The sequence below is a fragment of the Mandrillus leucophaeus genome, unplaced genomic scaffold (genome assembly GCF_000951045.1).
Source record: "Mandrillus leucophaeus isolate KB7577 unplaced genomic scaffold, Mleu.le_1.0 Scaffold266, whole genome shotgun sequence".
Taxonomy (NCBI): Eukaryota; Metazoa; Chordata; class Mammalia; order Primates; family Cercopithecidae; genus Mandrillus; species Mandrillus leucophaeus.
In genome coordinates this window covers 1,285,807-1,310,309 of record NW_012102765.1, presented here as the reverse complement: position 1 = coordinate 1,310,309, position 24,503 = coordinate 1,285,807, and the positions used below count along the sequence as shown (strand labels likewise).

At 36.8% G+C, this 24,503-nt stretch overlaps 1 protein-coding gene across 1 annotated transcript in view; it reads right to left on the bottom strand.

Moving 5' to 3' along the window:
- KMT2C (lysine (K)-specific methyltransferase 2C) overlaps positions 1–24,503 on the bottom strand; it is a 241,372-nt gene that overhangs the window by 127,551 nt on the left and 89,318 nt on the right. Inside the window, exons 6-12 of the mRNA XM_011984319.1 lie at positions 22,604–22,766; positions 14,344–14,515; positions 12,391–12,505; positions 2,725–2,894; positions 2,105–2,256; positions 1,022–1,135; positions 53–130 (exon numbers count right to left, since the gene is read on the bottom strand). Of these exons, the coding sequence (XP_011839709.1) occupies positions 53–130; positions 1,022–1,135; positions 2,105–2,256; positions 2,725–2,894; positions 12,391–12,505; positions 14,344–14,515; positions 22,604–22,766 (964 nt within the window). The remainder of the gene's footprint in view (positions 1–52; positions 131–1,021; positions 1,136–2,104; positions 2,257–2,724; positions 2,895–12,390; positions 12,506–14,343; positions 14,516–22,603; positions 22,767–24,503) is intronic.

Sequence of the window (24,503 nt, the reverse complement as noted above, 5' to 3'; positions counted from 1 at the left end):
AGACATTATCTTGTAACTCAATCAAATTAGATAATATGAACATACTGCTTACCAGCAATGAGAAGACTATCTGTGTCAAGACTTTCTGAGGGATGACTCTTCTGTTGCTCTTCAGTGTGGACTTGAACTGCTGTGAGAAACACATTTATAAAAGCTCTAAGAAGGAGTCAAAATTTTTGTAACGCTGTTCCCTCAACAGTAATTTAAGTAAAGAGTTTTATTCTACTAAATGTCAATTTCCAATATAAGCATGAAACATTGTACCACTTGTTAGTAAGTTATGAAGACAAAATTAGAAGTCTTTGCACTATGGTAAAATTCTTTTGTCTTTTTCTCTTTTTCTTTAACAACTAGACCTCACGAGGAAGATTATAGAAAATAACTTTTAATGAGAGTTGTTATATGTGAACTTAATAAATTTCAAAACATCTCAGTGGCTTTTTATGTATACATTGTACTTTTTACGCATACTATATAATTGAACATATAACTCCACATACAACACCAAAGACTTTCAAATGAGCCTGTGATTAAATGTAGTAAGTAATTTTCCCCCGACAAGGTCTCTTATTAATTCTGCAAGTACAGTAATAGCTCTTATCAATATGTACTACAAAAAGTTTAATTGAAATATCATGGAAATCAGTGAAATAACCCTCAATAGGACTGCTGAGATGATCCAATACAGCAAATTTTTCATTATCTTAGCATGAAACATCTCATCATCATCAACAGCTCTACTTAGCAACTACAACTAAAGAAATAAAAACACAAATTGCTTTTTAACAAAAAATCACTTGATACCTTAACGAAGTACTTACGATTAAATCTAGATGATAGCTGAACTACAAATATACGCATGTCGTTTCCCTATTATTTGTCTAAGATTATTTTACTAAAAAACTCTTCCTAAGTGACTGCATCTTGGTTTTTATTTACTGAAGTTTTAGTCAATATTCACATATTTATTGTACATACACATTCTCTTCAAAAACAGAGTATATCCATTAAATATTCTTACCATCTGGAACAATTCCAGGAGTGGACTCCTGATCGTTGACATCTTTACTAACTGCATGCTCTGGGAATACCATTTGATCTTCAGGGCCTTCAACTTCCATTTCATTGTTATAATCTTAACAAAACATTATTAATTCTTTAGCTCAGAATGAGTTTTTTTTGTTGTTCATTAAGTCAACAATTATGATTTTTGTATGAGTAAGGGCAAATTATCAAAAACGCTGCAAGTTTTTCTTCAGATTTTTCTCTTTTGAACCACATATATATTTACATTTTTTAAAAACATGAATATTATAATACATCAAAAGGTGGGGCCAAGTGTGGTAGTTCACACCTGTAATCCTAACACTTTGGGAAGCCAAGGTGGAAGAAACACTTGAAGCCAGGAGTTCAAGACCAATCAGGCCAACATAGTGAGAACCCATCTCTAAAACAATTTTTTTAAAAAGGTAACTGGCATATTATTTTAAAAGGGTATTTCAAAACTAAATACTGATGGCATCCTGGAAATGAAACGTTAGTAGTTAAGATGCTTAGTTACCCTTTTGATAAAGGGTATGATAAAGAGAACTTTTATAAAAGCTACCACTCGTAGTGATGAAAATGAAAACCAATCTGGTGAACAGTTCTATTTCCTTTATGCTCCAAGACTCATGTTTATAACAGTAGGCTACTACTAAAACTATTCCATACCTGAACAAAATCTTGGGCTGAAGAGGTGATAATTAACTTAAAAAGGACATTACAAAACTACAACACGCTTAGAGAAAACTCACATTATAAAGAACAAACTAAGCAAACCCAAAGACTGGGGAACTTCCACTGTCGGCTTAAAGAACACAAGTGAAGGAAAGCATGATAGACCTGGAATTCAAATACTAAAAAAACTATCTTAAGTTACATTCGATTTTAGCCATCAGATTCAGAGATGACCAACATAACAAATACATTTAAAGGTTGAGAAACTGAGAACAAGATGGAATCTGGAATACAGGATCCTCTCTTCCTGATTAAAGCAATATATTGGTGACACATTGGCACAACATTACAAAAAAAAAAAAAAAAAAATCATTCTCAAGTTTACCTGTAGTGAGCTCAGCTATCTCCACTTCCTCACCTGGCTGTAAAGGGTCCATCTCAGCTCCCAGGTGTTTACAATACATGCAGATATACTCTTCTTTGAGCTGAGGATCCAGTTCATGATCTGTTGGTTTGTCACACTCTAGGTGAACCCACCTGCAGTGATAAGCATACTTAAATAAAAGTTTCTAACGTCAAGTTACTGTCTAGGTAAAGAGAAGGCATTGCTGAAAAGCTAGATATGAAAACGGTTAATTAAGGATGAGAGGAGAGACGTTAGAGGGGTTGCTAACTGACAAAGGTTTTTTAAAGGATTTTTTTAAAGGACATCTGTGGATGTCACTAGAGATGCTGCCGTATTTTTTACTTGACATTTTTAAGCTATTTTTTCTTTACTTTCCCTATCAGTGCTCATTTCTGATGTGGTCTGGTCTTATCTTTTGCCCATTTACTTCCTTATGCCTTTGAGACTCAAAACCATCATTTAATTCCATCTATAACAGCAATCAGTACTGATGGAATTGCTACAGTGATGAAAACTTAGAAGCTATAAGATGGTAGAGCAAATGACCACATGAATAAAACAACTGACAAAACAACTGAATAGAATAACTATCTTCTTACCTTTTGCACATATTACAATGAAGCATGTCTTTCTGCAATTCTGGATGATAGCACTTCCCACAGAAGGGACATAAGTTATCCTGCTGTTGGTAACAATTGTCACATATCAGGCAATTGTGATGCCACTGAGAACTAGACCGTGTGCCACACTCTATACATATTCTGCAATTCTAAACACGAGGAAAAACAAAAACAAAAACACTTTGTTATGCATTTGTAATTGTAGTTCTGATGTAAACCTTTAAAAAAGTCATGAATCATTTGTGGATTGTACGTTTAGCTTTTATTTTCATGACACTAATTGAGGGTATAGGCTTTTTTTTTTTTTTTTTTTTGAGATGGACTCTCACTTTGTTGCCCAGGCTGGAGTGCAGTGGTGCAATCTTGGCTCACTGCAACCTCTGCCTCCTGGGTTTAAGTGATTCTCCTGCCTCAGCCTCCTGAGTAGCTGGGACTACAGGTGTGCGCCACCACACCCAGCTAATTCTTGTGTTTTTAGTAAAGACAGGGTTTCACTATGTTGGCCAGATTGGTCTTCAACTCCTGACCTCAAGTGATCTGCCTGCCTCAGCCTCTGAAAGTGCTGGGATTACAGGTGTGAGCCACTGTGCCTGGGTATACACCTTTTAAAAAGCTGTTTTCAATGTCTGATGTGACCTCACAAAATCTGCACTGAAATCTCCAGGAAAATGTAAATAAGGAAATGGGGATATCCAGAAAAACATATAGGTGGAAGAGATGAAACCAAAAAGACAGCAACCCAAAACTCAAAAAAAGAAACATATTCCAGGATCAGGAAGTAATTTTTGTGGAGTAAGTCTACTCAACTTATTACACTGCAGAAAGCAAAATGGTGTTGCTACATACAGTATTCTTCTTGCTTCTTGGTAGCTTAAGAACTAAAAATTAAAACTAAAGAACTCTCTCTTAAAACAATAGCATGGTCAGCCTGGTGCGATGAGTTGATGTCAGTAATCCCAGCACTTTGGGAGGCCAAGATGTGAGGATCGCATGAAGCCAGGGATTCGAGACCAACCTGGGCAAGAAGACAAAACACCCCTTTCTCTACAAAAAAAAAAAAAAAATTTAAATTAGCCAGGCATGGAGGTGCACACCTGTAGTCCCTGCTACTTGGGAAGCTGAGGCAGGAGGACAGCTTGAGCCTAGGAGTTTGAGGCTGCAGGGAGCTATCACGCCACTACATTCAAGCCTGGGCAACAATGCGAGACTGCCATGGCGGGTGGGCAAACACAGAGCATGGCCAACTCCATGTGACTTGGTGTCTGAAAATGTGAAAATAAATTGCTCCACATCAAAAGTCCAATGATGGCCCTTCATGTTTTTAGAATAGAGGGAGTGGTCCTATCCTTACCAAATTAGAATCGTTTATGAAGTAAAAGGCCAACCAGAGGCCAGCCAAAACTACTTCTGTGCCTGTGAGCTAGTCAGCCTTAAAATCCTGGGGATAAGGTTAATAAATTGTGGGGCTCTCATTACCCACCCCAAATTTCTAATCTAAAACATCAATAAAAAGGAACTTTATCTTTCTGTGCTACTGGGCTGATATGAAAGGGATGCTCACTTAAAAAGAGAAACTACTAGGAACCATAGATCAGAAGTCTTAAAGATTAAAATGAATGCACTTAAAAATACTGAGGGAAAAAATACTAAATAGCTGGGCACGGTGGCACAGAACTGTGGTGTCATCTATTTGAGAGGCTGAGGCAGAAGGATCTCTTGAGCCTAGGAGGTAGAATTCAACCTGGGCAACACACTGAGACCCCATCTTTTGAATACATATACATATTTTTTTTAAAAGAATGTATTATCCTTTATCGAATGAGAAGGAGAAAAGAAAAACAATCCTAAATAAAATACTATCAAACAGATCAATACCACATTAAGAAAATAATAACTATGCCCAGGTGGAGTTTATACAAGAAATTCAAAGATATTTAATATTAGAAAAACCCATTAATAAAGTTTAACAAATTAAAAGGGAGGAGAAAAAAATCATTTCAATGCAACAGATGCTTAAAGAAAGAAGTCTTTGGGAAGAATCAAAACCCATTCCTAATAACTCTTGAGAAAGTAAAAATGGATGGGTATTTTTCTAATGTGATCAACATAAATACTTCAATTCTAAAGGCAATACCTTATTTTATGGGGGAACCCTAGAGGTATTCCCACTAAGGACAGGAAAAAGCAAGGGTGCCTACTATCTCCACTACTATTTTAACGTGTTTCTGGAGCCAATGCAAACATGGAAATAAATGAGAGACATAAGACCAAGAAAAGAAAAAACTCTATTTGTAAATAGAGTTGGAACATCCTAGAAAATTTTTCAAAAACTCAATAAAAGAATTCAACAAAGTACTAGGATATAAAATTAGCACGCAAAAGACAACAGAATTCACACAAACAACCAGTTAAAGGAAAGTAAGAAAACCCCCTTTATAACAGCAGAAAAATAAATATTCAAGAATAAGCTTAAATGTTCAAAATCAGTATTAAGACAATTATAAAACACTCCTAAAAGACACAAAACTAGACTTTAACAAACTTGTGAAGACATCCCTTGTTCTTGGTTAGGATGTCTTAAAATCAAGATGTCAATCAACTCTCACTAAATATATATATTTATGTTTTGGAGACATGGTCTTGCTTTGTAGCCCAGGCTAGAATACAGTGGCATGATCACGGCTCACTGCAGTCTCGACCTCCTGGGCTCAAGTGATCCTCCCACCTCAGTCTTCTGAGTAGCTGGGACTACATAGTGAGACCCTGTCTCTACAAAAGCAAAAAATTAGCTGGGCTTGGTGGTACACATAACTCCTAGCTAACTCGGGAGGCTGAGGCAGGAAGATTGCTTGAGCCCAGGTCAAGGCTACAGCGAGCTATGACCATACTACTGTACTATGGCCTGGGAGACAGGGTGAGACACTGTCTCAAACAAATAAAAAAAAAAAAAAGAACAAATAAACTAGCAGAAAATATTTGCATCATGTAACACAGATGAAGGCCTTACATCCCTAACTTATAAAGAACTCTTAAATTTAGGGGAAAAAATGCCAAAATCTTCAAAAACAGGCAAAACACATGAACAGACAATTCACGAGAAGGAATAAAAACTGACCCTTAAACACATGGAAAAACGATCAACTTCATTCTCAGGAGAAACAAAAATTAAAACTACATTGATATACCACTTTTCACCCAGAAGACAGGCAAACATTCAAAAGCTGAACAAGTCATCCTGTTAGCAAAGATGTAGGAAAAGTTCTCTCATATATCTCTAGTAGCAATGCAAAGTACCATAACCCCCAAGAAAGGGAATTTGACAGTTTCTCACAAAGCTACATATGCATACACTCCTGAGACAATAATCCTACTTCTAGGAATTTACCCTATAGATTTGTCCCTGAGAATTCAAAAATACACATGCACAAAGCTATGGACTGTAAAATCATTTATAATGCAAAATATTGTAAACTATCAAAATACCAAAGCACAGGCCACTGGTTGAGTAACCCATAGCACAGATACACAGTGGAGTGCTATGCAGTTGTTTAAAAGCAGAATGAGATCTCTTGAACTTGCCTAACTTGCCTGGAAGTGATTTCCAGATTTTATTACATGAAAACAGCAACATGCGGCCGGGCGCGGTGGCTCAAGCCTATAATCCCAGCACTTTGGGAGGCCGAGACGGGCGGATCACGAGGTCGGGAGATCGAGACCATCCTAGCTAAACGGTGAAACCCCGTCTCTACTAAAAAAATACAAAAAACTAGCCGGACGAGGTGGTGGGCGCCTGTAGTCCCAGCTACTCAGGACGCTGAGGCAGGAGAATGGCGTGAACCCAGGAGGCGGAGCTTGCAGTGAGCGAGCTGAGATCCGGCCACTGCACTCCAGCCTGGGCGACAGAGTGAGACTCCGTCTCAAAAAAAAAAAAAAAAAAAAAAGAAAACAGCAACATGCAAAAGAACATATACAACATGCTACCTTCAGTGAAAGTAAGAGCAATATATCTTCTTATTCTTAGAGGAAAAATAACAGGAAGTTTAAAACAGAAAACAATGAAGTTAGTTACCTCCAAGAGGTTGAAGGAAATGGGGTATAAGTAATAAACAAGAGGCAGTGACAATTCTGAGTAAAACTTTATATAGCTTTGAGTTTTGAAAGTATACTAATATCTTCTATATTTAAAAAATTAAATCACTAAGAAAAGAAAGGGGAATAAAATCTATTACTGAGAGCAAACTGAAGCAGATTTGCTTTTTAGATGGAGCAACTGAATAAATGTGCTGACGTTGCTGCAACCCAGAATTTTTATTGTAGAAGAACAGACATGCAAGAATGAGAAGGCAAAGAACTCAGGGGAGAAGGATAAGAACTGGAGGTACCGGTGTAAATTCATTATTTCTAAGTTATGTATATGTAAGGGTATATGAATATTTATGTGTACAAACGGAAGTGTAGGGGTATCCAATCTTTTGGCTTCCCTGGACCACACTGAAAGAAGAAGAATTGTCTTGGGTCACACACAAGATACACTAACACTAATGACAGCTGATGAGCTATGCACACACACACACCCCCCAAAAAAAAAACACCTCATAATGTTTTAAGAAAATTTATGAATTTCTGTTGGGCCACATTCAAAGCCATCCTGGACCACATGTAGCCTGCGGGCCATGGCTTGGAAAAGCTTGTGTAAGTGTATACACATGCATGTATTTCCTGACACCACCAGGTGAAAGCGTGAAGAAGCAAACACCCTCCCGTAGCAACGAGCACACCCAGTACCCACTCCCCACTAAAGGAATCTGGGTTACTTATTTAACAATGGACTTATTCCAGGACTGGGGCATGGGAGGTATAAGATGAGCTTGTAACATCTTGTTATACCAAAAAGTAATGAAGTGTTCACATAAGTGGTGAGGGCAGAACACCGGCACCAGCTTGAAGGAGCAACTGACAGCAAACATGGGACCATTTGAACACAAAAAATAATTAGGTAATGAGTTGTAAATGACTGACTGAAGGTAATAGGAGCTCATGAGTCAATATCAATAATTAGTAAGTTTAACATGTGAAAGAAGTATTCTTGCTTACAAAAGAAAGCAGAGGGCTAACTGGTAAATGTGGTGGGAGTGCTAGACCTGGAAATGCATCATTTGCAACCAAAAGAAAGCAGGTTAAAATGGCATCATCAGGCAGTAAGTTTTTTGTTGCTGTTGTTTGAGATGGAGTCTATCTCTGTCACCCAGCTGGAATGCAGTGGCATGAGCTCAGCTTACTGCAAACCTCTGCCTCCCGGGTTCAAGCGATTCTCCTGTCTCGGCATCCTGAGTAGTTGGAATTACAGGCAGCCGCTACCATGCCTTGGCTAATTTTTGTACTTTTACTACAGACAGGGTTTCGCCATGTTGGCCACGCTGATCTCAAACTCCTCACCTCAAGTGATCTGCCCGCTTCAGCCTCCCAAAGTGCTGGGATTACAGGCGTGAACCACCACCCCTGGCCTAGGGAGTAAGTTTTTAAAACCTAGAAGGAAGTTCTGAGGAAAAGCAAGATATCTGCATGGTCTTAAAGTGTCTCCTCACATACTGCTTTATTAGATACAAAGGAGGGGGAAAAAGAAGAAATTTGGCAACAGCCTGACCAGGTGATTCCCATGAGGGAAAGTGGAATAATGTATGCTTCCAGCTGTGATACCTTGAGGATGGATCAGCACTTTGCAGTATTCTGGCCAATAAGGCATGCCTCTCATCTAATCATAAGGGGATATCAAAGACAAAATGGGGAAATTTCTGTTTGAAAAAAGAAAAAAACAAGTATATTGGGAAGAACTCTATTCTTCAAAAACACCAATGACAAAAACTAAATCCTAGAACCTACTTGGAGGAAGGGGTAGGTTATGAATGACATAAGATCAAATGACATAATTGGAATATGGCTAAACATACTACACTGATGTAAGTTTAGGAAGTTGACAGCAGGATTGTGATTTTTTAAGAATATTTCTATTATTAAGAAATACATACTGAAATAGTGGTAAAAAGGCGTAAGGTATGTAATTAACCCTCAAATGGTAGGGGACTGGGGGGAATAGAGACACACACATACATACACACACAAAGTGAGGGCATGCCCAATGATAATGAAATGCTAACAACTGATGAATCTAAGTAAATGGGATATGGGTATTATTTTTATTTTTTCCAACTTTTAGAGTTTGAACTTATTTTCAAGTAAAAGTTTTCTAAAAATGCATAACACACCAACAGACAGACATTCTTGAGATAAAAATAGGACAAAGAAACCTATCTGACAATGACTGGTTTACAATAAAGATCCTGAAAAGATCACCCCGACTCCAGTTCACTAGAGAGCAGTCCCAAACTAGACCGACAGCCCCTTGGGGGCACACCGATTTGCCCCCACATCTCCAGCCTTGACCACAGTGATATTCACACACAGTAAACACTCAAATGTTAAATGCAAACAAATGAGCAAATTATGACTCAAGACTACAGAGAGAACTACAGAAGAATTTAACAGCAGAGAAATACAATCATTCTTCAAATGGTTCAAAGGACAAACCTTCCAAACCATGAAAAACTCTACGGTAACTGTTTCTGTGCTTACTTTGTGTTAGGCATTGTGCTGCGCACTTTATAGACACCACTTCATTAAATCCAACACCCCTGTGAGGTAACTACTATTAACCTTCTATACACTGACTTACGGAACTTATATAGGTAGCCAAAGATCATAAATTTAATAATTGAAGAAGCTGAAATTTGACTCCACAGCATAAGCTTTTAACCACCACATTATAGTGCCTTCAAAGAACAGAATAAAAAGATTAAGTACCCAATAGTATTCTCAGAAATTATGTATTTCTGTCACTCTGAAAGAGAACAGCAGATTACAAAGAGCAAATTAGAAAGGAGCACACCAAAGGGGAGACACAACAAGCTGAGAAAGAAAGAAACACAGAATTCTCTACTAGTTCTCAAGATAATGAAAACCGTAATAAAGAAGATTAAGAGCAGGAGACAAAAATTATCCAGCAGTTACTAGATGCTATTAGAGAGTGTAAAGAAGGTAATTTTTTAAGTAAATATATATTTTTAAAAAGGTGTTGGGGCGGGGGGGACAGGGACTCACACACATCTCCCAAAGCTTTCAGGAAGGAAAAAAAGGATTATGACTAAATTTTTTAAAGGAAGATTTTTCTTGTGACAGCATAAACTGAAAAAACTGAAGAAAATGTTTTCAGAGTATAAAAAAGAAAAATTTGTAATATGAAACATTATACTATGCCAAATTCTTATAGTCTAAAGGGAACAGTCTCTTTCAGACATGTAGGGGTTCAGAAAATTTATAATTCTTTTTAAAGGAACATAACCAAGACTCCGAAAGATTGAGGGTAAAGTTGGAATTAACAGAGGAAATATATTTTTTGCAAGAAAATTGTGTCAAGGTTTATAATCTAGGTTAATCAAATCAGAGAAAAGGGGAATAAAAACTTCATTTTCGGTGGGGAATGGGAGAGGAGAAAATTTATATATTTAACATTCATAATCATTTACATTCACAAAATGAGATTCTGAATTATAAATCATTGCGGGAAGTAAAAGAAGAGAAAAATAGAAAGAAATTGTATGAACAATTTTGCCTCAAAATAGCCAAGCATTTCAATTACAACCATCAATCCAGATACCTCTATTAAGCTTTTCAAAAGATACATTTAAAATAACACAAAAGAATCCAAAATAAAAAGATGTGAAAAGATAACTATTCAACTGGCAAACTAACACCCTACGTGGCCATAGTGTCAGGCAAGACAAAATACCTGCCCTTCCTGATCCCTCAACAAAAAACACATCACATAGAATAAAGAACAATTTTATACCGGCAAAAAGCACACCGTACTAACACTGGCCTGACCTACTTGCTAAATAACAGCCACAAGGTATTTGTTTAAAAATATGATAAACTGATAGGAACAATTAATAGTGGTCAATTGTAACAACTTGTTAAATCAACATGTCAAAAATAAGGTAAAAGGACTTCATCTAACTAAATGAAATTAATAAACACAAATGCTACATCTTTAAAAAGTCACTGCTTCAAGTATCAAAACATTTATTTAAAAAAACCTACTTTAAATTCTCTGATTAAATGAAATTAAAGCATAAATTAACATACTTCAGCACAACTTAAAAAAAGATAAAGCTGTTCTGTAAGATATATACATACATAAAGTTACAAATACAATAAATTTGGCTTCAGCCAAAGCTATAGCCTAAGGTAAACTTACCGTCTTAAATGTCCTTTTTCCTTAGGGAAGGAAAGAAAATGAATTACAAATTCAACTTCGTATTAGAAGTAAAAAGACAAGTAGAGGAACTGAGTGAAGAGTATAAATATGCAAATCAGTCAAACAGCAGAGTTTTTCCTTTCCAGTAAGTCATTCAGCAAGAGAAGGAATCTGAACTACCTGAGGAAGCAGGCCAGAGATCATCACAATTCTTCAGCCCTCAGGCTCCACTTCCCAGGTAGCCACAGCTGAGCACAGTTACCCAGCAGCTCTTTTTTTCCCCAGGAGAGAAGGCCCCTCCCCTCAATCCCCACCACTCAGGCAGAAGCCTAATAGAACTTGCTGAAGACCACAATAGAACCTGGTAATACAGCTTTCAGCTCTAGGTCCAAACCTCACTGGCAGGGGCAGGGCGCAGGTGCGGAATCTCTGCTTCTGCAGCCACCTGCTCCCCATCCTCCACCCCTCCCCCTCCCCGCCCACCTCGGGAACCTGAGGTTCTGGCCACATCACCTTCCTTTCCCAGGCCCACCGCCTCCTCACTAGAAAAAGCAATTCCAAGAAGGGCAATGACGACGCTGTGCCTTCCACTCCCGCGCACGGGCCATCAGGCCCTCTCCAGCTCCAGGAAAAACCCGCTCCAGGCCCATGCAGCACCTGAGGGTCATCTCCATCCCTCAACCTCTTAACACCAGTAGCCCAGGAAGACTAAGCTTAAAAGCTAAACCACACCTCGGATTCCAAGGGTCATCTCCACCACCCCACTGCCCCCCACCCGGCTCTGAACACCTCACCCTGGAGGGGCAGAAGCCAAGTGAGGTAGGAAGTAAGTTAATAAGTTCATCGGCATATTTTATAATAGCTCAAAATTTTAAACAACCCAAATGTTCACCAACAGGTGATTCAATAAACAAATTGTGGTATCTCCAGCACTCAGTAATAAAAAAGAACCACTACTGACCTGTGCAGCAATATAGACAAATTTCAAAATAATTACACTGAGTTAAAGAAGCCAGACCAAAAACGAGTATATACTATATGAAGCTTTTATTAAACATTCTAGGAAGTGAATACTAATCTATAGTAGAAAAGCAGACTGGGAAGACAGAGGTGTTTGAACAGCCGCAAAGTAAGCCAACAGGCACCAGGAAACTTTTGGCGGTGATGACTATGTTCATTATCTTGAAGAGTGTACAGTTTATTGTATGTCAATTATAAGTCAATAAAGCTGTTTTTTAAAAAGCTGATGGTAATGTATAGATTTGAATAGGTATCCGATTCGTCTGTTCTCTATATAAAACATACAGAGGATTTAAAAAAAATAAACAACTTACTTTGCATTTCCAGCCATTAGTTGGTACTGATTTCATAACTGGTTGAAGACAAAAAGTATGATACCCTTTGTCACACGTATCACACACTAGCATCTTGCTATCTTCTCCCGATTGTCTAAAAAAATAAGATAGCATTAATGATGCCTTATCTTTAAACTTACGTTTTGTAACATAAGTAATCATGAAAATAATCAGTCCTGGGAATTGCACAGTTCATAAATACCTCAGTATCTGTTTTGTCTCTGCAGATAATAACAGAGGTAACCCTGCCATAAGGATTACCTCCTAAATGGTAATCTTTACTCAATGCTCACTTATGGTTAACTTGCTCTAGCCATTTTAGGATTCCTGCAAAGGAGGAAGAGTTAAGGCAAGATGAACAGCCTCTGGTCTTTTCTTTTAGAATATAACTTTCGAGAGGAAGGCGCTATAACTGCTAGGTGCTACTGTGTGGAAAGGAACAAATCTTGAAAAGACACTGTCATATAATGTAAAGACGATCAAGTTTGGCATCAGATTTCTGTTTGTATTCAGGCTGCTGTTTTCTAGCTGTGTCACTGAACAACTTAGACTAAAGCTCTCTGAGTTTCAGGTATAAAACGGGAATAAAAAAGATTACTGTGAGAATTAAACGTAATGCAGGTTCAAGTGCTTAGAATGTCTATTAAGCAATTAAATGCTGAATAATTATTTCAAAATACAAACCTTGTCATAATTATTAAGAATTACAGTTGAAAACCTAAAACCTTTCTCTAAACACTCTTCTGCCCCCAAAGATTAGGCCCCTGTCCGATAGCATTATCTCTGTTGAGATTTTTGACTATTAATCACTTTCAGATACTATGATTTTAATGTCAAGAGGAGGGAAAAGAAAAAATGGGGAATGCAAGAAGAGTTGAGAGAGGAATCTCTGAACGAAATCTGGGGGATAAATAGAAGTCAACAGGAAGATGGGTCAGTTGGCCTCCAGTTATTATTCAGTTCAACCTCTACATAAAAAGTCACGTTTTATCTCTTCAGCTACATGGAAAGCTCTTGGAGAAAAAGTACTCTTCCTTCAAGTTCTTTCAATCCTTCCCAAGAAACTGAGTGCAGATACAAGGTATCGAATAAATGTTTACTGATATTTTATCTAATTTTTACCAAAATATGAAGGTATGTAGTCCTATTTATGTCACATAACTCTAAGATATCAATGCTTATTTCTTATCAAATTAAATAATAAAAACAGACTGATCATGGCAGTTGGGCATAATTCTTGCTGGTTACAACAAAAATCCTCAGCCTGTAAATGAAGATGCTGGTAACATCCCCAAATCATCGAGGTCATTAGAATCATGGGGGTGCAAGGGGAAATCACAGAAAAGACTGGAGAAATGACCAAGAGATTAAATACAATAGGAAAAGATAACCCCCTTACAAATTTGTAAATGCCACATATTTCGTTTTGGAATTATGCTGACCAGGACCTACTCAAGGTGGCTTTTAGAGAGATGCAGATGTACATTAAAATAATAGAAACTGTCCTTCCTGGAATGGAAATTCAAACACATGACTGATTTTTTGGTTCAACTCTAATTCTTCTACTTCTGTAGTTAGAGGTTTAAATCCTATTAAATCTCCTCCCCAGTCCCCCTTAAGAAAAGCTGCTTTATTCTTCTAATGCATGTTTTAAATTGTTAACATCGCTTATTTTTTAAATTGTTGGCAAATTTAAATTAGCTTTTTAGACAACCAGAGCAATTTAAATTATTAAAATCAGTTTTGTTTAAACTTCTTTCAAAATAATATAAATGTTAATATCCAGTAATGTTTTAAAGTATGATGAAGTCACTCTGAATGAATATAGCTAAAATATGAACAACCTTTATTATACTACACAAACCTTTAGCACCTAGTAATAGGATCCCTCTTAAACTCAATACACAGCTTTGAATTGAAATTAAAACTTACTTGCAGTTCTGGCACACTTTGCACTCAGGACATTGCCAACCTGCACGTTTTAATGGAGTAACCGCTATATCCAGGCACATTCCATGATAGTGCTGACCACAAGTAGTACAAAAGAACTGATCTAAGAGGTCTCCCGGGCTGTCGCACACTGCACAGTTTGCATCTTCCTTTGCTATAATTAACAGTAAAACAATGAAATTGTTGTATAAGAATTTAAAATTTTTCTGACTTTACAGTAAAATCATTCGAAAGGATTTGCATCATGAACCTTTCAGACATTTGAAGTTATTCACATTGAATTGTTATCTAATCAGAAAGAGGTATCAATAAAAACACTAGGGAATTTAATCTAAATGTAACCACATTAAATTTAATCGTATAGTTTTGCAATTATTTGTGGCTATATCTACTTGAGACCATAAGCAGTTCTTTAATTTTCTATTCCTAATGCCAATGATAATGCTGGATACCTAATTAATGCTCAATATATGCTGACTGGAAAGAATCAAACAAGGAAAATACCAACTGAGAAACACTTTGCAGTATAACATAAACATTTTCTTTGAATGTTAAATTTATTTTGAAATTACAAAATCAGATAGGAGACAAAATCAAGAAACGTTAGTATCAATTAAACTAAGATGCTTCTTAAGCATAAACAGACTATTCAAATCACATAAGGGCTTTTTTTAATTACTGGAAAATGTCTTGTGTAGAAGAACATTAAAGACAGAAGCTACACATTCATACATAAACAATTACTTAATATACTAAATTATATATTCATCTATATTAATTTCTAGTTATAAAAGCATTAAAATCCACATAATTATGGACATCATCCATCCCTAAATGTGGATTAAAACAAAATGTACTAACAGTTCTTTTAACATATAAAACAGAAAATAAATATAAGGATAAAGTGCCCTGCCAAATATACAATTAAACTTATGCATATTGAAAAATAAGAAGGAAAATAATTCTAAAATCATACCAATCTTAGATAATATATAAAAAAAATGCCTGTATATAACAAGTATCACAAAGTATATGAATCTTTTCATTTTTTGAGGGTTTGATCATTCCTATTATTGACTCATATGTTCTTTCTTCTCCAGTCAAGCATATCATACCAACCTTAGATAATATATATAAATATGCCTGTATTTAACAAGTATCACAAAGCCTATGAACCATTTTTTTTTTCCTTTTTTTTGAGACCGAGTTTCACTCTGTCACCTAGGCTAGAGTGCAGTGGCGTGATCTTGGCTTACTATAACCTCTGCCTCCCGGGTTCAAGGGATTTTCATGCCTCAGCCTCCCCAGTAGCTGGGATTACAAGCATGTGCCACCACACCCATCTAATTTTTATATTTCCAGTAGAGACGGGGTTTTGCCACATTGGCCAGGCTGGTCTCAAACTCCTGAGCTCAAGCAATCCTCCTGCCTCAGCCTCCCAAAGTGCTGTGATTATAGGTGTGAGCTACTGCACTCAGTCTTTTTTCCTTTTTTGGAAAGTTTGGTCAGTCCTATCAATTCCTCTCTGACTCATACGTCCTTTCTTTTCCAGTCAAGCATCTTAAAACAGAGTAAAAATATATTTCCTTTATTTGTACAGGAGTCTGCAAACTTTTCCTGAAAAGGGCCAGATAGTAAATATTTTAGGCTTTGTGAGCCACAGCAGTCTCTGACAAAAAGTCTACTTTTTGTTTTTATTTACACGCTTTTAAAAATGTAAAAATAATTCCTCACTTGAGGGCAGTTACCAAAAAACAGGCTTCAAAATTTGGACGCTGGCTAGACCTCTGATACATTTCACAGAGGCTGGCTTAGCACCTACTACTCATCTGAGGCTACTTGAGTGAGGCTGCCAATGCACACAGGAAACCAGATGGTTACGTTTTAGTCTTTGGTTTTTTTTTGCACTTTGTAGCATTTGCATTTCTAACCACTTCCACATTAAAATGCCCCCTTCCTTAGTTTCTATCATGGCAACTCTCTCCCAATTTCTCCTTAGGTTTTCCCCTACTTTCGTCTCATCCACCTTTGTTGGCTGGCTTTTGTACCTATGCAATCTTTCTAAATGCTGGAGTTTCTTAGGATTTCATCCTTTTCCTTCTTTCCTAATCCCCCATAGTTTCCCTTTGTGATCACATCAACTCTCACACCATAAAATGCCACCGTGATTCCCAAATCTATACTATTGGCCCTAGAATTCTTTCGTAAGCCCCAAACCTTTATTCTTCAAGTCTTACTGGATCTCAATAGCCAGATGTTCTAATAATATTCCAACTCAACTGCTCAAAAGTGAAACTTTTTTAAAAAACCAAAACATCATCCATTTTTCTCAAGAATGGATAAAGGCAGAAACCTTAGTATCACTGTTGACACAGAACTCGGCCCTGACCCAACACATCCAGCCAGATCCCAATTCTTATGTATTAAACTTCCTATACATCATTCTTCCTTATATGTTTATAGTTTAGTCTATCATACTAAGTTGGTGCAAAAGTAATTGCAGTTTTTGACATTACTTTTAATGGCAAAGACCACAATTACCTTTGTACCTACCTAATATTCTGTCTTGCTAATTGCATTATCTTCTGCATCAAACCATCCATAGTTATGGTTCTGACATCCTCTCTAAATCATTTTCTACACATCCAGAACAATCTTTCAAAAATGTAAATCTGTTAACCTCTGTATAAATTAAAACTCTACCAATACCTCATTTTTCACCTAAAAGGAAATCAGAATTTTCAAGTATAAAGCAAAAAGGCCCTTATCTCCCTTTCCGACTGAATCTTAGAACAACTCCCTAAGAGTTCTAAGTGGTCATGGTGGGTTGTCTGCCACGCACCTCACATAACCTGCTATTCATGTTTGTGTGGTTGCACCCATTCTATTCCCTCTGCTTGAAATTTTGTGTTTCTGTCGAGCTCACAGCCTTCAAAACTCTGCTCATGGCTGGGCACGGTGGCTCATGCCTATAATCCCAGCACTTTGGGAGGCCAAGGCAGGTGGATCACTTGAGGTCAGGAGTTCGAGACCAGCCTGGCCAACACGGTGAAACCCAATCTCTACTATAAACACAAAATTAGCAGGGTATGGTGGCACACGCCTGTAGTCCCAGCTACTCAGGAGGCTGAGGCAGGAGAATCGCTCGAACCCGGGAGGTGGAGGCTGCAGTAACTGGAGTTTGCGCCACTGCACTCCAGCCTGGGCGACAGAGTGAGACTCTGTCTCAAAACAAACTCTGCACATTATTTCCTGAATACCTATTACCACACCCAAATATTATCCATTTAGTTGTTGAATATTACATTTTCCCATATGCTTATAAGAAACTTCTGTTACATAATCAATTAATTACAGCACAACTCTGTGAATCCTTGAAGGACAGGGGCCTTAACTTTTTTAACTTTGTATCCCCAACTGCCTAACATGAATCAAGTCTTATTGAACATATTTTAAGTGAAGGACTTAACTGCTAAAATCACTTTTAAATGGCTCCTAAAGTGACAGGCATTTAAAATAAATCATTAATCTAAAAATGAAAGCGTCATAAATTAGTTCATTTTTGATAGAAAGGACATAATTGGGATAATTTATTTTTCTTAATATTAAAGAGTACCAGTATTTATCTTTCAAAACATGTACATTTAAAAATTGATCTCTTTTGCTCACCTTAAAACTGTTTAAAAATTAGGGGAATACTCAACTAATTATCAGAAACTAATTATCAGATAATCAATTCATTTTTCTATTATACTTTCATAGGAACACTAAAATGCTTCTGTGAAACTTCCTAGAGTTTGCTCCCCTGACACTTCAACTTGCCATGGCAGCTACTAGCGACATGTGGTTTCTGAATAAGTGAAATGTGATTAGTTCAAATTGAGGTGTGCAGTAAACATAACATGCACACTGGATTCCAAAATCTTAATAGGGGAAAAAAGTCAAGTCTCTCAAAATTTGAAATATTACTATTTTGGATGATTGAATTAAATAAAATTTATTACAATTATTCCCAAATGTTTCCTTTTACTCTTTTTACCATGCCGACTAGAAAAATTACTTATGTTGCTCACATTATATTTACACTGCACAGCACTGTTTATACAACAAAGCCCACTCTGCAACAAGACAACTGTCACTGTCACAAAACTCACTTTTTTTTTTTCTTTTCTTAGACGGAGTCTTGCTCTGTCGCCCAGGCTGGAGTGCAGTGGCCGGATCTCAGCTCACTGCAAGCTCCGCCTCCCGGGTTTACGCCATTCTCCTACCTCAGCCTCCCGAGTAGCTGGGACTACAGGCGCCCGCCACCTCGCCCGGCTAGTTTTTTTGCATTTTTTAGTAGAGACGGGGTTTCACTGTGTTAGCCAGGATGGTCTCGATCTCCTGACCTTGTGATCCGCCCGTCTCGGCCTCCCAAAGTGCTGGGATTACAGGCTTGAGGCACTGCGCCCGGCAAAACTCACTTTTTAAACTGTGATGATTTCCACCAATTCCTTACTGACAACCTTGCTGTGTTACTGGATTACTATGGATTATTGGTAATAAATTAGTCAAAGAAAAATATCCATGTAATACATCTGGTGCAAAAACACCTAATATGCCTTCCTTATGTGAAAAACAATAATCTTTAAAAGCACTACACAAACAAATGAGGTTGGTTCCAACCCTCCCAGTCAGGGAGAAGATGTGTGGGAATACTGAAACAACCTTTTGGAGGTCATGTATAAGAAGATTATCGATACTACTAGACAGCTTTAGTGTCATGTCAGAAATTAACTATGTATATTTAGAAACACATATGTCTGTAAGCCAGAGACATTAAGTTTAAAGTAATACTCAACTAAGAAATTTTTCTTTAAACAGCTGAAAAAGCAAAAAGACAGGCTATAACTAAAGCTAATTTAAGAGGGGACAGGAGTAAAATCCAGGTCTATGTGGCTTCTAAGATCAGGCTCTTGACTACTAATCAAATTGACTCCCCAGCAAACTTCACTACTCATCAATGAAAGTGATGAGTATTTGAGTATACACAAAAGTAGACATGAAATGCCAACAGTGGCATACAATGAAGAAGCTAAATGAAGTAAGGGGAGCAAGGTTCTTATGGCAGAAGAAAAGTGAGAGGAAACAAAATAATCATCTTTGGAGAAAGTCATTTCCTAAGAGACAGCTGAAAAAAGAGAAGAGGGAAATAAAAAAGACAAAAACATTGAGCTTAAATTAGAATGGAGCTTATCATAGATCCTTAAACTTGATGAAGCTATTGCTTAAGAAAGTCCAGACAACACGTAAGAATAAAAGCATTGGTGAACAGCAACAAAAGTTAAAATAGCTGTCATATAGTGTGAATTTAAGAAGGACCAAATCGGCATTGCTTTCTAATTTCCATCAAACCCTATCATCTGCCAATTTTCATTACTGGCAGGACACTGTGCTGGGTGATTTGCCTATGAAAGGGAATCTCTGGAAAGAAAAAATAAATCATGGATGTCATTCAAAGAGGCTAGACCATATCATTGGCAGGTAGATAAGAAAGGTCAGAGGACTGACAGAATTTAGGGTAAAAGAAAAGCAGCAGGACTTAATGTCAAGAAATACAAAGATAACCAAAGAAAAGAGGCTGGAGTTAAAGCTTAAGTGAAGTAAAAGGAATTAAGCTAAATGATGAGTAAACACATTGAGGAACAGGGGGTGAATTAAGATATGTAGCATTTCCATGTTTAAACCCTGCAAAGACTTCTCATTGCAGACTGAATAGAACCCAAACTCCTTCCCTTGCTTACATGGCCTACATGATCTAGCTTTTGTTCGCCTTGATGATGTCTCTACTACCCACCTAGTAGGCTACTACGCTCCAAGTAAAATGACATGCTATCTGTTCATGAATCATGCCAAGTCCATTCCTCAAGGTCTGTGTAGTAGTCTGTTCCCTCTCCCTGGAATGCTCTTTCCTCCTGGTCAGGAGTTCAAGACCAGTCTAGCCAACACAGTGAAATTCCATCTCTACTAAAAACACAAAAAATTAGCCGGGTGTGGTGGTATGCACCTGTAATCCCAGCTATTTGGGAGGCTGAGGCAGGAGAAATCACATGAGCCCGGGAGCCGGAGTTTGCAGTAAGCCGAGATCACACCATTGCATTCCAGCCCAGGTGACAGTGCGAGACTCCATCTCAAAAATAAATAAATAAATAAATAAATAAATAAATAAATAATCCCAAAGAAATCTAATTTAGTCATTTAGGCCTTGATTTTACACCACTGACTTAGTTTGAAGGCTGTTATAAGAACCAGTCCTATGAAACTGATATTTTTCTACTACAAGGTGGCTATACTTTAAGACAATTTTTCATTGCATTGTATCAAGTGACGTCTTATTATATCATTATATCAAGTGACGTCTTGCTATAAATAGTAAGAATCAGATTAAGGGTTCATATTTCCTTCTTTGTACTGACTGCTAAAAAGGTATAGGGCCAAATTTGTGGTTACGTCTAAAATTATATTTTGGGGGGGAGTCTCTCTATTACCTTCATATTTATCCTATCTAAATTTTCCATTGTCAAATTTCCTTACTTATTTTTAGTTTTATCCTATTGCTCATGTATTTTTATGAGTCTCTATAAGTCTATTTTGAAAAAAGGCAGAGTACTCATAATTTTAGTATATCTTTTAGCTTTATGTTGCCATAAACCTTTCATTACATACATGATCAATAGCAAATTATCTCACCTCAGTACTTATTTTACTATTCTGCAAACTGATTTATGATTGCTAACATTAACTGAAGGTATACACTATTAGAACACAGTTTTCAGTAGAAAGTAGCACTGCCATTAAGTAATAAAATGTTCTAACATTAGAAAAACATTCTTATAAAAGTTTGCATGTTGTTTACTGAGGTCTAAAGCATAACTACAAAAGGCTGAATAAAACTCAGATGCTTACACACACACAAAATTGTTTTATTGAGATGACAAAGTATACTTATTATGCCGCCCAGAATATAATCCACTCTGATAACTGCCAGTTTACGTACTTGCTGAAGTCACTTGGTACATAAACAGTAGCCGTAACAGTTGCTGTGTATGAAAGTTCTTTTCTTCCAGATTTAAGAGTGTGCATCCAAAGCATTTTAAAACTCTAAATCCCTTATTTATTAGCCTAAATATAAGTTAAAATTTAAGTTTGCCTTACCTATAATTTGTCTGTACACTAGGTTACTAAGGGCAGTATGCTTACATATGTGAACACAAAATAATTTTAACAGAAAATGAAATCATTGTACTCAACAAAGATAAGGGATAATGATCATGTAGACGAACTGTATTTGAGATTAGTTTAAGCCTGGGGTAACTATATTTATGTTTCACAGACCTGGAGAAGACAGGAAAAAAGCTTTTATCAACATTGCTAAGGAACAGGTAAAAGTTAACATTAGGTAACTGAGAGGTGACATAAAAAAGATTGAATAAAATATGGAGATTTCATAATGAGATTGGAAATTCAATAGACTACAGGAAAAAAATCCCAAAACATACATGCTCACTGGGAAAACACATAGTAAGAAAAAGGAGAGATCTCTCTTTAATGATACAATAGTAAAGAGTTATAATTTCCTGTATAATGTAAATTTCAAGCACTTAAACATTTTCATTGAATTATAAAATACTATTTGGAAAAGAAAGAAAAACTGCACAACTGCAGATTACAGATGACCAAGATAGATGAATCATGAAAAGGTGCTAGCAGAGATTTCTGTCACACCTATCAGGGATACACAATTTCTAAGAATTTCAGAAGTGTTTGGTGTTCCTATTAATGTAAATCCTGAAATAACACCTGAATGAACTGTATTCTAATTCTTCAACTGGATGGCTTTTTAGTGTAAAAGATGTTGAATACTGATCAACTTTTTAATAAATTATTTTATAGTATAAATTAGAAATACTGCACAGTCAGTATTCACGTCTTTCTACAGTGGTTTTTAAAATGTTTTAAGAATAAAAAAGTATGCAAACTTTATTTGATTTTTCTGAGGAAATAACTTTTTGGATTTAACTTCAATGAAACCATTGATAACATTTCCCTCCCCAAGGATCTCTGGCAAAGATCCCTCAGATTTTAAAGATTATGTATTATTACCGTTTAATACAAGTAGAATAACACTCAGGGAATTTACAACATTTGTTACTGTAAGTACATTGGTTGAAGTTTTTAAAAAATCTATCCGTAGTAAACTTACATCTTTCAGGAGCTTGGTCAATGTGTTCTGGACAAAGCAGGAAGATGTGACTGAAATCCTGAAAGGTGCCGGCTCCTGCAGCACAAGGATAATGATACATCTGGGTACATTTCTCTTCACAGCATTTGATAGTGGCTCCAAGGTGCTTACAAAATGCACATCGCTGAAAGGGGTAAAGGAGAGAAATCTCTTTATAAAACCTTGAAAAGGGATATTCAAATATAAGCTGGGAAGGTGTAAAAAACTCTCTGTATATCACAAGTAAAACAAATTGAACCTGCAAAATATTAAACAAAGGATTAGTTAAAAATAACAAAATCTACATTACTCAATTTAGTGCTTTGTGTGCTACCAACTCATCCTTCCATTCAAATTAGAAAGTTAGAATTTCACTTTTTCCTTATATTTTCAAAAATAAATTCTGAAGCATTTTTGAAACAAAAACCTAAAGATTTTTTTAAAAAGCAAATAGTAATGTGGTTAAAAGGGCAGGTTTCTATATTGAGGATTATTATAAAGTTTTTAAATCTCACCAAAACCAGTAACAGGAATATATATTATTTATGAGACACATTACTATTTTTTACCCAGCCTAGAAATAAATACAAAATAAACTCATCAATTATAAGTTAACGGGGACACAAATGGTTAAAGACTCACACACAAAAAATTACATACTTCAATGCAGCAATCAATTTCAAATTTCTTAACAAAAGATGGAAATGCGGGGGAAAAAATTAGTCATCTGGTATCTTTCCCATTTCAACCTGCCTCCATTATCTTGCAAGTGGTAAAACACACAGAAATAAGCCCCAAACAAGAGGGGCAGTCTAGGGTAAGTGAACACATAAGAAGTCAGAACAAATTATCTAAAATGTTGCATTTACTTATTCAGTTTTCCCTTAGAATGATTCATAAACTCTTCCTCATTCTCCCAAGTCCACTTTGAGCATCATTTTCTTTGAGCAGAGTTTGATGGACCCTGTACCATACAGTATGAAATCTCTCTGTGGGAAATGCCTATCTAATATATATTTTTGTTTACACCATTACATGATCATTGTTTATCTTTTCCTCATCCTAGTCCAAGATCCTTCAATTGTGGTGCCATACTATCTTTGTATCCAAAGCACCAAAAATGCTGCTTGATATAGGCCCTAATAGATAGGTGTTCCTGTTTATATATACCAAAAAGACTTAACTTTTGGTGATCTTGTTTGTAAGTGTGGCTCATAAATAGCTTAGTTGAGATAACTGGAGCCTCATGTAACAGAGACAGTTGGACCCTGCTAACATTACTGTGGATATCTTCACATGTTACTACACTGACTCTATATTCTGCTAATTACCCAGAAACTACAGTAGTTAAAAGTATAATTGTTTTCAATGTTTTATGTATAAATCTGTATATCACATAGTATCAAACTCTTCTTCACTGTCATCAGTCCACTGCATTGAATCAACATAACAAAGCTAAGTGACTCTTCAGGGCTGAATCAGAAAGAACTAAGAATAGAAAAAGATATAAAAACTTGGCCGGGCACAGTGGCTCATGCCTGTAATCCCAGCACTCTGGGAGGCCAAGGCAGGCGGATCACGAGGTCAGGAGATCGAGACCAGGATAATCCTGGCTAACATAGTGAAACCCCATCTCTACTAAAAATACAAAAAGTTAGCCGGGCATGGTGGCAGGTGTCTGTAGTCCCAGCTACTCGGGAGGCTGAGGCAGGAGAATGGCATGAACCCAGGAGGCGGAGCCTGCAGTGAGCCGAGATCACGCCACTGCACTCCAGCCTGAGCAACAGAGCCAGATTCCATGAAAAGAAAGAACAAAAGAACGAAAGACAGGAGGGAAGGAGGGAGGGAGGAAGGGAGGAAGGAGAAGGAAGGAGAAAGAAAG